General features: G+C 42.6%; 1 protein-coding gene across 3 annotated transcripts in view; it reads left to right on the plus strand.

The window, feature by feature from the left end:
• The window catches only part of MRAP2 (melanocortin 2 receptor accessory protein 2), a 55,642-nt gene extending 40,771 nt beyond the window's left edge, over positions 1-14,871 (plus strand). For all 3 annotated transcript variants that reach the window (XM_025925750.2, XM_086707342.1, XM_086707343.1), the window contains one exon: positions 13,333-14,871. In XM_025925750.2, the coding sequence (XP_025781535.2) occupies positions 13,333-13,726 (394 nt within the window). In that variant the 3' untranslated portion in view covers positions 13,727-14,871. The remainder of the gene's footprint in view (positions 1-13,332) is intronic.
• The last annotated feature ends 410 nt before the right edge of the window (positions 14,872-15,281 follow it).

The raw sequence follows: 15,281 nt of genomic DNA on the forward strand, positions 1-15,281 counted from the left end.
TGTCTGAATTCTGACTGCTTTATATAGCAGGCTCTCTGGATAATTGGTCACAGAGAACAGTTATTTCCTCAAGTAGGTATCAGGCAACATCCTTTTGGAATATGACTCTGTCACTCTGGGTAAGATACCTGATCTTATCCAAAGGATACAAAAATGCTGATTTGAAAGGGCACATTCACTCCAATGTTTATAGCAGCCTATCAACAATAGCCAAATTAGGGAAAGAGCCCACATGTCCATCAACTGATGAATGAATAAAGAAGATGTGGTGTATATATGTATTGGAATACTACGTGGCGATCAAAAAGAATGACATCTTGGGGCGCCTGGGTGGCGCAGTCGGTTAAGCGTCCGACTTCAGCCAGGTCACGATCTCGCGGTCCGTGAGTTCGAGCCCTGCGTCGGGCTCTGGGCTGATGGCTCAGAGCCTGGAGCCTGTTTCCGATTCTGTGTCTCCCTCTCTCTCTGCCCCTCCCCCGTTCATGCTCTGTCTCTCTCTGTCCCAAAAATAAATAAACGTTGAAAAAAAAAAAAAATTAAAAAAAAAAAAAAGAATGACATCTTGCCATTTGCAACGACATGGATGGAACTAGAGTGTATTATGCTAAGTGAAATAAGTCAGTCAGAGAAAGACAAATATGTGATTTCACTCATATGTGGGATTTAAGAAACAAAACAGATGAACATAGGGGAAGGAAAGGAAAAATAAAATAGATAAAAACAGAGAGGGAGGCAAACCATAAGAGACTCTTAAATACAGAGAACAAACTGAGGGCTGCTGGAGGGGATGTGGGTGGGGGCATGGGCTAAATGGATGATGGACATTAAGGAAGGCACAGGATGTTATATGTGAGTGTTGAAAAACTAAATTCTACTCCTGAAACCAATACTACACTGTATGTTAACCAACTTGAATCTAAATAAAAAACAACAAGAACAAGAACAGCAACAAAGGTACCTGATCAAGTCTGCGAGCTCATAATGCACTAGTGCTGAGTCTACTGCTTAATTCTATCTTTTTCTCCGTGGAGGTGTTTCAGGGAAGGATCTCATTATTGCTGGCACATGCAAAGCATATGTGCCTCTCTGAAAGCAGAGACACACAAAGATGGCAGATACCACAACCCGCGGCTCTACTCCTTGTGCCATGCCCACAACAGACATCACGAATCGGCGGTGCTATCTACCTGCATAGCCAAGACTTAGCCTCAGAATTGTTTTCAAAACACTATTTTAGGCATCCATCAGGAATCGATCACAATTTAGCCGAGAGAGTATATGTAATTGCCATCCCTGGCTGGACCTTCACTTAACAATGTTTGATGGTAGGAGTTGAGATCATTCACTACACTGAGCCAGTGACATCACAATAAAATGGGCAAGTTTCTTCCCCCTGAAGACTTCAAACTGGGATATTAGCCTAAGAACTTCAATTCTGGAGTCACTGACCTTTCAATGGCTTTTGTGAAGAGAGGGATCGTGTAATAACCAGATGAGTTTATGAGACAGTAACGAACAACTCCTCAAATCTTAGTATGACACAACACAAGTTTATTTCTTACTCAAGCTCCATGTTTGACGTGGGTGGACAGAAGCTTCTCCTCTTATGTCTGCACTGTCTCCAACACTCAGCCTTCTGGGTTACTGTAACGGGGAGAGCACCTGTGGAGATCTCAAGCCTGCCCTTCTGTTCTTCAGCCAGGAAGTGGCACACATCCCTTCCTCTCCCAGCTCATTGGCCAGAACTAGCCACACCCCCTGACTGCCCAGGCCGAGAAGGGTAATCTGTGTGCCCAGAAGAAGAGAACCAGATACTGGCGAACGCAAGTAAAGTATACTGCAGAGGGAGAAAGACTATTATAAAGCTGACATCACCTTTCCTAAAAGCTTTTAGGCCCAGGAAACAGCTTTAATGGGGATTATTTTCCTCCTGGAATATTCGCTATTGTGTGTGTAGGGAAAAAACCCTCTTACCTGGATCCTTTATGGACAATGAAGATAAAAGAACCATTTCCCCCTGCTTTCTCAGCTAAGGAGCCATTTACTCTGGCTGTCTTGTGAAAGCATTATAGCCCCATTATCATAAATCTGCCAGAGAGAGAGCAACAGGAAAGCCTTGGATCACATTTTTATGTTGAATGTTTTGAACTTCCCCCCAAAACTATCAAACTCCAGGTATCATATGTCTCAAATACCCTCCTTTTGTAGCCTTGGCTAAGTGCATCTTGTCCGAGTGGGGATGTACTTTTAGGCCTGAGTGCAGAATTGCTCATGACCTTATAAAAATGGAAATTACATTTTACTTTGAGTTGCAATTTACCTGAATATGGCGCTCACTAAAGGATAGGTATAGTACATCTAAAAGCTAATAGCAAGAAATGTCAGTGCTTAAGGTTTCTGATAATGACCAAGGCCACAGAAACTAGCTGGCAAACTGCAGACATAGTGAGTGGTTCTTGAAGAAGTGCTGACATTTTGAGAGGTCTACCACTATCAACAGGTAGAAAATATGACTATTTTATGTATCAGATTCAATTTATACCCCCCTTTTCCAGGAGTCACTTTTAATTTCCCATCAGTGAAGCCATGGCTTGCCCAGGACTGCACTGAGGGTTGTTCTAATGTAGTAAACTCTTCTTACCCCAGAGACACTGACACCTTCCTGGTAAGTGAGAACTAGCAACTAAAGCCACCAAAGGCACTGCCACAAACAGACAGAAGGGTGGGGTTGCCACCTCTAGGCCTTGTTACATGACATGAAGCTTTTAGCACAGGCTGTGGCTCCATAAATATTAGTGGTTATATTATTTTCTCAGTAGTTGTAGTCACAGAGGTTTAACTCTTAGTGGGTCTTTGTTTAGCCTAACACATCTCTAAAGGACCACTGGAAATGACTTCTAGAAGTACAGGTGCCTACAGGCTGAACTGCCCACCACTTTTCATGAGTAGGGCGAACCTGAAGACAATCGTGGACGTACTAAGACTCAGCACACCAGCAGGCACTTCGTTTGCAAAACATTGTGATAAATCTGAAAAATCTCTGGAGGAATAACCCAGAGAGTTACAGATGTTTTCCTTCTCCAATGGAGGGGGGAGGGGTCTGTCCTCCTGACCTGATTTGTCTCTTGGGTCACAGAAGAAGGGTTCGAGAGGTCTACCACTATCAACAATGCTATACACTGGGGGTGGCTAAGCTTTTCATGGGAACCAGGGCTTTGGACCACCAGCAGATACAGCTGTTCAGTGCGCTCATTGAGGGTCTGATGACTGCAAGGCCCTTTGGGAGATGCAAGGATGAACATAATCCAGCACCACAGTGCATAGGAAGAAACGGGCCATACACAAATAGCTCTGACACGAGGCAGGAAGGGATGCATCTTGTAAGAAAAGGTCAGTGAAATACAGCAGGAGAACAGAGAAGGGATAGATTCCTTCTCATTGCAAGATCAGACAGTCTCCCTAGAGGCAGTAACATTTGCATTGGACAGTGAAGAAGGTATTTGACTTTGACAGATAGAGAAGCATGGAAGGGCCCATCAGGAAGAAGGAACAGTACAAGCCTAAGAGAGGGACAGTCCTGAGTGCGTTTGGTGCCATGTGGCTGGACCATAGGATTAGCAAGGGGACTGGTGGGAGAGCACACCAGAATGCCCAGCTGATGTAGGGGTGGGGGGTCTGAGCTATCAGGCAGAGAGTCTGGGGATTCAGTGAAGGTTTGTGAGCAGGGGAGTGTCATGGGAGTAATGACAATCAGTGCAGGTGCCAGAGGACTGCAAGTTAGAGGCTGTCTGTTCGGGTACAGAATATTCCACAGGTACAGAAAATACATGACACAACCCATGGTAAGAAGAAGAAAAAAAAAACAGGAATAAGAACAGTCTGATCAGTCTTTTTATTCTGACTGGGGGATTTCAGTAATGTTGCAACAAATAGATTAAGTCCCAGTTGTATTTCTCTTATTTTTTAATTTTTTTAAATGTTTATTTATTTTTGAAACAGAGCACAAGTGGGGGAGGGACAGAAAGAGAGGGAGACACAGAATCTGAAGCAGGCTCCAGGCTCCAAGCTGTCAGCACAGAGCCCAGTGTGGGGTTCGAACTCACTAACCACCAGATTATGACCTGAGCTGAAGTCAGACACTTAACCAACGGAGCCATCCAGGCGACCCCCCAATTGCATTTCTTTAAAAAAAATTTTTTTTAATGTTTTATTTATTTTTGAGAGAGACGGAGACAGAATGTGAGTGGGTTAGGGGCAGAGAGAGAGGGGGGCAGAGAGAGAGGGAAACAGAATCTGAAGCAGGTTCCAGGCTCCAAGCTGTCAGCACAGAACCCGACATGGGGCTCTAACTCCAGAGCTGTGAGATCATGACCTCAGCTGAAATCAGATACTTAACCAACGGAGCCACCCAGGCGCCCCCCCGCCCCGCCCCCACCCCAGCCAATTGCATTTCTTAAAACAAGATGAAAATGAAGAATATAAGGTTTTTTGAAGTTTATTTTGTGTGTGTGTGTGTGTGTGTGAGAGAGAGAGAGAGAGAGAGCGCACACGAACGGGGGAAGGGCAGAGAGAGAAGGAGAGAGAATCCCAAGCAGGCTCTGTGTTGACTATGTAGGACTCAAACTCACAAACTGTGAGATCATGACTTGAGCTGAAACCGGGAGTCAAACACTTACCTGACTGAGCCACTCTGGCATACTGGAATACAAATTCTTAAAACAAATAAATGAAATAAATGATTACAAGGTTCAATTTCCTCTCAAACTCTTGTAATTTTTAAAAAGTTAGAATGACACAGGAGGCCTTCTCTTGAGCACAGTAGCTAGATCATCAATTTCATAATGACAAGATCTAGAATGTAACAAAAACAATTTAAAATGCTAAAATTATTGATGATTCTAAATTTTGTGGCAAACTGTCTTCGTTTGTTCAGGCTGCTATAGCAGAGTATCATAGGATAGAAAGCTTGTAAATAATAGAAATCTATTTCCTACAGTTTTTGAAGGCTGAGAAGTTGAAGATCCAGGTGCTAGCAGATTTGGTAAACTTAGTAAATTTGGTAAATCATAGATTTGGTAAATCATAGATGGCATAGATTTGGTAAATCATAGATGGCAAACTTTTCACTGTGTCTTCATATGAAGGAGGGCGCAAGGGATCCTCCTGGGGCCTCTTTTATAAGGGCATATTCCCATTCATTAAGGTTAAGCATCCTTTTCCAAAGGCCCCACCTCCTAATACCATCTCAAGAGGGAGTAGATTTCAACACAGCAATTTTGGAGGGACACAGACAATTAACCTATAGCACAATATTCTTCAGTATTCTCTCCTTTCCTCATGATAACTTATAACATGGTATTAATTGCCAGACCAGTCAACACCTCAAAGCTTCTCATTCTTTCAGTGTTTCAGTTTTTGAAGCTTCTGGCTTCTGGCTTTAACTGTAATTTTAATCAAGGTAGAATTTAAGATGTTTGGTCCCTGTAGTTTTTAATTTTCCCAAGTGTAACCAAAGCTGTAGAAGAACAAGTTGACTTTAAACTCTTTTAACTGATCTAAAAGGTGCCATTGAGCATTGTTTTTCCCTATGCAGCTGAATTTGAGAGAATGAGAAAGTTGAAACTTGCTGTCTTCTCTTTTTCATGGGAGCATAACAACCCACAGAGCGGTACCCAGGCCATCTACAGGCTGGAAAGGCATCCTTAACAATACGGCATGTGTTTCTTTCCTAAAAACTAAATTAAGACAACATCCAAGGGCACCTGGGTGGCTCAGTCGGTTGAGCATCCAACTCTTGATTTCAGCTCAGATCATGATCCCAGGATCATGAGATTGAGCCCCACCTCAGGCTCCATGCTGAACGTGGAGCCTGCTTGAGAGTCTCTCACTCTCCTTCTGCCCCTCTCCCACACTCACTTACTTCTCTCTCTCAAATAAATAAATTTTTTTTTCAACGTTTTTTTTTTAATTTTTATTTTTGGGACAGAGAGAGACAGAGCATGAACGGGGGAGGGTCAGAGAGAGGGAGACACAGAATCGGAAGCAGGCTCCAGGCTCCGAGCCATCAGCCCAGAGCCCGACGCGGGGCTCGAACTCACAGACCGCGAGATCGTGACCTGGCTGAAGTCGGACGCTTAACCAACTGCGCCACCCAGGCGCCCCTCAAATAAATAAATTTTTAAAAAGACCACATCTGGCTGCAAACTTCCCATGCCTAATTGGTGAGAATCCTTTGATATTCACTGCATTACATAAATAAAAGTATTTTTGGTTGTTACTCATTAGGGCTATGCTGTTTTAAAAAATGGGTAGCCACTGAGGGGCAGTATTTTCACTGGCTTTCCTTGAAGCCATTCTTACAAATAAGTGGCAGGAAATCTTCCCCATGGAACTTGAGCCCTGCAGCCTCCAAGGCTGGCCAGTTGTAGAAAGTACAAGATGCCCTTTTAGTAACTCTACGGTATATGAGTTCCAAGGACCTATGTGAGAGGCACCATGGAAGAGTATGGAACAGAGCTTGAGGATGTGGAGAGCATTGTGGGGGGCAGAGGTAGGCTGTTTCCTTGTACCGAAAGTAGGTGCAGGGCAGACCTGGGGGATACTAGTTTGCTGGGCCTCCTGTATCTCTCAGGATCTATTAATGGACCATCCCTTATTATTTTTTTTTTAATTTTCTTCTAAATGTTTATTTTTTTGAGAGAAAGAGAGACAGAGACAGAGAGCAAGTGGGGAAAGGGTAGAGAGAGACAGAGAGAAAGAGAGAGAGAGAGAAGGGAGGGAGACACAGAATCTGAAGCAGGCTCCAGGCTCTCAGCAGTCAGCACAGAGCCCGTCACGGACTTGAACCCACAAACCATGGGATCATGAACTGAGCTGAAGTCAGACACTTAACTGACTGAGCCACCCAGGTGCCCGCCGATAGACCATCCCTTATTATGGCTCTCTTGCTCTTACTTTTTGACCTTATTTGGGTATGCTGCCCTTGAATTAATTTCTGACCTTGTAGAAACTATAGAAGAGGCTGCCTGCCAAGCCAAGGGTTTAGTTTCAAGATCTCTTCATCATTAAGTCATTTAAGAGAAATTTATTGAGCAGCTATTATATGCCCAGTACTGTGCTAAGTATTAGGAAATAGGCAAGAAACACATGATACCTGCCTTCAAGGGATGATAATGTTAATGAGGGTGCCAGATAAGAAAAGAGTATAATACAGAGTGAGAAGACAGATGGAGAGAAGCACCCAGTCTTCCAGGAGAACATTCTAACTCAGACTGGAGGACTCAGGGAAGACTTCTAGCAGGAGGTGACACAAGACATAATTCATGAAGAGCCAAGAGGTGATAGACAGGTGGGTTCCAGTTCCAGTAATGGCACTCACTTCCTGACTAAGCTTAATCATTTCTAGCTTTTGACTGAAAGTGAGAGATTTGTAACTCTTCCTTTCACTTGAACACTTAGGGCCATTGTAGGGTTATTAACTGGCATAATTTCAATATTGCTATGTCTCAGGAAATAGGGAGACCCAAGGAGAGGAAGAGAGATGAGATGGGGAGTGGCTGGTCAGTGAAGCAGTCAGAACACACAAAGCATTTATTGTTTGCCGTCCTGTGAGGCCATAGTTCGTGGTGCCGCCAAAACAATTAAGAGATAGACATTAAAGATTAATGGTTGCAGATCACCATAACAAATATAATAATAATGCAAACATTTGAACTATTGTGAGAATTACTGAAATGTGACACAGAGACACAAAGTGGGCAAATGCTGTTGGAAAAATGACACTAATGGACTCACCAGATACGGTGTTCCATAAACCTTCAATTTGTTAAAAAAAAAAAACAACACAGTGTCTATGAACTTGCAAATAAAGCAAAGGGCAATAAAATGAAGTATGCCTGTATTCTACTTTTTTGATGCTATTGTGAATGGATTTTTTTCTTATTGTCTATGACTATGTCTAAGGTCGACTGAAAGGAAGGTCTCTTAACAGTGCTGGGTCAAAAGGATAAACAAAGGGGTGCCTGGGTGGCTTAGTCGGTTAAGCGTCCGACTTCAGCTCAGGTCATGATCTCATGGTTTGTGGGTTTGAGCCCCGCATCGGGCTCTGTGCTGACAGCCCAGAGCCTGGAGCCTGTTTCGGATTCTGTGTCTCCCTGTCTCTCTGCCCTTCTCCCACTCACGCTCTGTCTCTGTGTCTCAAAAATAAATAAACATTAAAAAAAAATTTAAAAAAAGGATAAACAAAGGAATCTTGACCCCTATTTCAACATGGTTCATATACCCACAGTAAAAGCTCCTAGAACAACTCTGTCCAAGAGCAGTTTTGTGATAATGCAACTGTTCTCTGTGATGTCCATGCAGATAAACCCTGGCCATAAGTAGCTCTTAAGCACTTGAAATGGGAGTAATAGAACAGAGATTCTGATTTTTTTTTTTAAATTCTACATAATTTAAATTTAAATAGCCACCTGTGGCTAATGGCTATTATATTGGACAGCATAGTTCTAGAAGAAAGCATGGGAGAATATTTTCATGAATTTAGGGTAGGCAATTATTTCTTAGAGATGATATAAAAAAACATAATGTAAAATTTTAAAAGTTGATAACTTGAACTTGACTGAAATTTAAAGCTTCCACTCATCAAAAGACACCTTCAAAAATACTTATTTTGGAAGAGAGAGAGAGAGAGAGAAAACACCCATGGGATGGGCAGAGAGAGAGGGAGAGAGAGAATCCCAATCAGGATCTGTGGTGTCAGCACAGAGCCTGATATGGGGCTTGATCTCACGAAATGTGAGATCATGACCTGAACTGAAATCAAGAGTTGGATGCTTAACTGACTGAGCCACCCAGGCACCCCTCAAAAGACATCCTAAGAAAATGAAAATGTATATCACAGATCAAGAGAAAATGTTTACAATGCATTTGACAAACAGCTTGTATTCAAAATATATTACAAAACTGTCACAAATCAATAACAAAAATAACCCAATTTTTAAAATGTGCAAAAGAGTCATACAGAAACTTCACAAAAGAAGATAAACCAATAACCAATAAGCACATGCAAAGGTATTCAACATGACTAGACATCAGAGACATGCCCATTAAAATCACAACGAGATGCCATTTCCCTCCCACTAGCATGACTAACATTGAAAAGACCGACAACACCAAATGTCGACAAGGATGGGGAGTAACTGGAACTCTGATACTTTGTGGTGAGGTTGTAAAATGGCACAACTACGTTGGAAAAGTGCAGTTTCTTATCATGTTAAGCACGTGTCTACTCTGTGACCCAGGAATTCTACTCTTAGGTATTTACTCAAGAGCAATAAAAACATGTATCTACAAAGAGACTACTTAAGAGTGTTCATAGTGGGGTGCCTGGGTGGCTCCGTCCGCTGACCTTCCGACTTCAGCTCAGATCATGATCTCATAGCTGTGAGTTTAAGCCCCATGTTGGGCTCTGTGCTGACCGCTCGGAGCCTGGAGACTGCTTTGGGTTCTGTGTCTCCCTCTCTCTCTGCCCCTAACCCACTTGTGCTCTGTCTCTGTCTCTCTCAAAAATAAGTAAACATTTAAAAAAAAAAGTGTTCATAGCTCTACTCACAACAGTGCCAAGCTGTCAACAAGCCAGATGTCTTTTGTTTTCATTTTTAGAGAGACAGGGTGAGTGGGGGGAGGGGCAGGGAGAGAGGGAGAGAAAGTATCCGAAGAAGGTCCCGAGTCATCAGCACAGAGCCCAATGCGGGGCTCAAACCCATGAACCATGAGATCATGACCTGAGCCGAAACCAGAAGTCAGAGGCTTACCTGACTGAGCCACCCAGGTGTCCCAAGCCAGATATCTTTTAACAGGAGAATGAATAAACAAATTGTAACAAACCTATATGATGAAATATCACTAAGCAAGAAGGACAAACTGTTGTTATATGTAACAACATGGATGATTCTCAAAAAACATTATGCTAAGCAAAAGAATCCGGCACAGAAGGTTATATATTATATGAATTTGTATGAATTTTAAAAACAGGCTAAACTAATCTGTGGTGATAAAAATCCACACACTTTACCTACAGGAGGTGGAAATTGACTAGAAATTCAAGAATAAGCAAAGCTTATCATTAGACAGATCAAGGCAGTGCTATCTAAAGTGGGTAGAAATTGAATGGAAGGAAACTTTCTAGGAGAAAGGAAACATTGTCTATCTTGGTCACTGAGAGTTATATGGATGTTTATGTGGGATTTTGCTTTTATGATCTATGAGTTCCAATATGTAAATTTTACCCTATAATGGAATAAATGGAATTGAAGCAATCTGTGTCTGTGATTACATTTTTTCACATATAGGTTCTTTAGTTTACCAGTCAAAGAAAGAAAAGAATAAAGGGATGATCTATTGAGTATTTAACATTTACCAAATTCTACGAGTACAAAGGTGAACTTTTGCCTTGTTCTCAGGGAGGGAGAATCAGACAAATTGCACTGTTATCACACCAAGAGATCATCAGGAGAAAGGTCAGAAGAGCCGGGTGGGGCAGAGAAGGCACCTCCAGGGCCTGACTGTCCACCTCCTGGCTCTGCCGTGCAGGAAGACAAAACTCTTTTGGTCTCCTCTTGGCTCAGCAAGGATGATTTTTTTTTAATTCTTAATTTATTTTTTTAATTTACATCCAAGTTAGTATATAGGGCCACAATGATTTCAGGAGTAGATTCCTTAATGCCCCTTACCCATTTAGCTCACCCCCCTCCCACAATCCCTCCAGCAACCCTCTGTTTGTTCTGCATATTTAAGAGCCTCTTCTGTTTTGTCCCCCTCCCTGTTTTTTCTTCTTGATTCCCTTCCCTTGTGTTCATCTGTTTTGTCTCTTAAAGTCCTCATATGAGTGAAGTCATATGAGTTCTCTGACTAATTTCTCAGCAAGGATGATTAATGGAGCCACTTCTTAATCCTGAGAAAATGTAGCCTGGGTTATGGAAGAGCTGCTGCCCACAGCTGGGTTTCTGGGTCTGCTTTCATACTTGGTAGATGCTCCAGGCAGGCAGAGAAGCCTCAGCTGCTTCTTAGCCCTGGATTTGGAAAGTGACATAAGCCCCAGCATCTTAGTCATGCCGTTTCCAAATGTGTTAAGCCCTTCTTTCCTAGGTGACATTTTATCTTATTTGGTCACAGGTTGCCAGCACACTCATTCCTACTCTCAAACATCTTTTAAACCTGGGTGAAGTGACAATTAGGGGAAGAAAACCACTTACTGAAAGATAAGACCTCTTAAATGTGCATTAAAGCAGAAGTTGTCAGTCCCTCTAAAGTGATTTTTCTCTGAATTCTGAATACGTGACTTGGTGAACATTGTACTCTTGTATAAATCATTGAGCTTCACATCACATTTGCTCAGTAGGCTATGATATTTGTTCACCTGATTTTTTTTTTTTTTTAATTAAAAAGGATCGGGGCGCCTGGGTGGCTCATTCAGTTAAGCGTCTGACTTTGGCTCAGGTCATGATCTCCCGGTCTGTGAGTTCGCCCCGCGTCAGGCTTTGTGCTGACAGCTCAGAACCTGGAGCCTGTTTCAGATTCTGTGTCTCCCCCTCTCTCTGACCCTCCCCCATTCATGCTCTGTCTCAAAAATAAATAAATGTTAAAAAAAATTAAAAAAAAAAAAGGAAAACTCAGGCTTCTGAGAAGAATGCCTTGTCTGATGTCACCCAGGTAATCAGGTTGGAGAGCTGGTATAAAGTCCCTCAGCTGCTGGATTGCAAAGCTTATAGGATAACTGACCTCCAAAATCCAGAGGTCTATATGGAAGTAATATATGGAGTCCATACAGTCAGATTTTCCAGACTGTAAATTGCATCCAGGGACCGACCCCTGGGTGGCTCCGTTGGTTAAACATCTGACTCTTGATTTCAGCTCAGGTCATGATCTCACAGTTTGTGAGTTTGAGCCCTGCATTGGGCTCTGTGTTGACAGTGTGGAGTCTGCTTGGGATTCTCTCTCTCTTCCTCTCTCGCTGCCCCTCTCCCACTTGCTCATGTTCTCTCTCTCAAAATAAATAAAAATAAACTTAAAAAAATTGCATCCATGCCCTCTGCCCCATGAGAGCTTGGTCATAAGAACTTTATCCTGAGTGATAGGGTGGGAAGGAAGAGATTTAGAACTAAAATCGTGGAGCTCACATGCTTGTTAAACAGACTCTAGAATCTAATTTTTGTCAGCTTCTATTCTGGATTTGAAAATGTGTTCAGTCATGATTCTTACCCTTAAAGAATCACTTACCTGTGTGTGAGCAACCTTTGTAGAAACCTGGAAAGGATGGTGATTAAAGTAGATGGGTGTCAGGTTATTCAAAGCTCTAATGGGGTTAATCTATACTTATTTTATTCATTCATTCACTGACTTATTACCATTGAGTTGCTAATTGGTTCCACATTAAATAAAACAAGGAATTAGGAAAGTGGGTTTTATTCTTACTGCCATTACTAACTGGTTTTGTGACTCAGGGGGGCAATCTGATGGCTCTTTACCTTAGCTCATGTATTTGTGAAATGGGTATCATGATTCCAGCCCTAAGTGACTGCACTGGTCAGTTTTGAGAATCAAGTGAGATACATGGACATGAAAGCACTTTGACAAATATGAAACTTACCCTGTAAGGTAGCACTGCTGTTCAGGTTGATCTGATGTAGGTCAAGGGACCTAAACTTGACCATCAGTGGTGATCCCTGGCAATTCTATGAAAACACAGCCCCTACCTCTGGAGATTCTGAAGGTCTTGACCCAGGATTCTGCATTTTTTTTTAAATTACGTTTCTTTATTTTTGAGAGGCATAGAGAGACAGAGCATGAGTGGGAGAGGGGCAGAGAGAGAGGGAGACACAGAATCTGAAGCAGGCTCCAGGCTCCGAGCTGTCAGCACAGAGCCCGATGCAGGGCTCCAACTCATGAACTGTGAGATCATGACCTGAGTCAAAGTTGGACGCTCAGCCGACTGAGCCACCCAAGTGCCTGCCCTGCAGGATTCTGCATTTTGAGAAGCACTTCAACTAATTCTGATGCAGGTGATCCAAGAGTCCCAGAGAAGCATGGCTGTTTGATCCAGAATATTGGAGGATTCCTCAGCAAAGTGTCTTTTCGGGATGGTCCAGTTGTCTTGGGTTTATTTACATGTTCAGAAGTGATATCTCTCCATTGTGGTATTTGTCTGTCCTGTACAGAGGCACGTGCTCGAGGCTCAGTGGAAACATGCTGGTCTGCCCAACATGCCAAATCCACAATTTCTGTAGGTGAACAAGCTGGTATGTAAGCACTCTTTTATTTTCCTTCTCTCTACAGCAATGCAGAGTCTTCAGAGAAGAGATTCAGAATGAATAGCTTTGTGTCAGACTTCGGAAGACCACTGGAGCCAGATAAGGTGTTTTCTCGACAGGGCAATGAGGAATCCAGGTCTCTCTTTCACTGCTACATCAACGAAGTGGAACACTTGGATAGGGCTAAAGCTTGTCACCAGACCACAGCCCTTGACAGCTGTGTTCAACTGCAGGAAGCCATTAGAAGCAACGGGCGGCCAGAGGAGGAGTTGAACAGGCTCATGAAGTTTGACATCCCCAACTTCGTGAACACAGACCAGAACTCCTCCTTTGGGGAGGATGATCTTCTGATTTCAGAACCACCTATTGTTCTTGAAAATAAGCCAGTTTCCCAGACGTCACACAAAGACCTGGATTGAGAAATGTACTCTGTAAAGTGTCTTCCTGGAGATGTTGGATCTGTCTTTGTAAAGCAAGAAATCTCCACTGACCAAAGTTGTTTGTGTGTGTTGGGGGGAGACATGGGAGACAGAGATAGAAAGAAAGACACAGAGAAGAGAGCCCCCTCAGAAAAGAGCTGAAGAAGCTGAGTTTCTGTGCCTTTAAACACAGTTCAGGCTTTTTTGAGAATAAAGTATTTGCATGGTCTCATCTTCCTTGTTGTTGAAAAGTTTGGCTGCACAGAGGGTCAGTGTTCTTGAATGGGGGTTAGCATGCTGCATTCTAGTCTGGCCCTGCCACCACCACGCTCTATTTTTAGCAAGTTGCTTTACCTCTCTGGGCTACCACATTGTTCATTGTAACATGAGGAGTTTGAAGTAGATGACTCATCCCAGCTCTAATATTTTGTGAATTTGTGACTTTGCATCCAGAAGAAGCTGGAATGTACATAACGCAGTATAAACCAGGGCACTGCCTCCTATCTCTTGTAGGATGCCCTATGTCGGTACCTTCCACTCAGCCCTTAACTGAGCCCAGCTTTTGTCAGAGGTCCAAGCATCTATGAGGAGGTCAGAAGACACATCTCTCAGTCACCATGGCCAACATTTCTTTGATTGTACTGAAACTGCTCTTCTGAGAACCTCCAGCCACCCATGCTAAAAGCTAGGGCCAGCCCTGCCCCTCTTCTCCCAGAATCAGTACTGATTCATGGTACATCGCATGGCACTCTTGTTCCCAGAAATGTAGAGAAGGTTGTCAGCTCAGTGAGAGGAGGTGCCTTTTGTATCTCTGTGTTGGTGTGCGTCCGTCACAAGAAGAGTACTTGCCATGCTATTTACTTGGCAGATGTGTAGGTGATGGTCATGTGACTAGTGTATGGACTTTGAGCTGAGATGGTGAATGGGCTGTAAATCCCCACCAACAGATATACAGGGTGGCCTGGTGCAACACGGAGTTAATTTCATGAAAGAATCCAGTCTGCACACTGGTATTGGAAACAACTTGGTTTTGTGCACACAGTTGCTTGCATGGCCAACTGCTAATCTCTGGGTGGCATTTTCATCATGAGTTTGTTTACCACCTGTCTTGCTAAAGCTAAAAAATAAATGCATTTGCACAGGAATTTTCTCTGGTTCTTTGTTCTCACACATCCAAATTTTTCATTTCCTTTAAGAATTATTCCATGTTTATAATGCTTCCTAATTTCTGTCATCTCTAGGAGCCCAGTTGGTCTGAGTCATGCACCAGATTTCATTTGGGAGTTATCCCACCAGAAGAAATCCCTTTTCTATAATATCTTTTGAGGAAAATATTATTCTTTAAGACTCTAACATTAAACAGTAGAACAAAGCATGGAACATTTCTTGTAATTAGCACATTTTTGCAAATAGATACTTGCTATTTTCATTAAAGAATGCTGGTTTTATTAACTTTTACTAATATGAATATTACTATTCATCACTTAAACAACCAAATATAAACCATAGGCTATTTCTTAAGATTCAAAGCTATTTAAGTGGTATCTTATTTAGA

Source organism: Puma concolor, chromosome B2 (genome assembly GCF_028749965.1).
Source record: "Puma concolor isolate L17-30 chromosome B2, mPumCon1.1.hap2, whole genome shotgun sequence".
NCBI classification, from domain to species: Eukaryota; Metazoa; Chordata; class Mammalia; order Carnivora; family Felidae; genus Puma; species Puma concolor.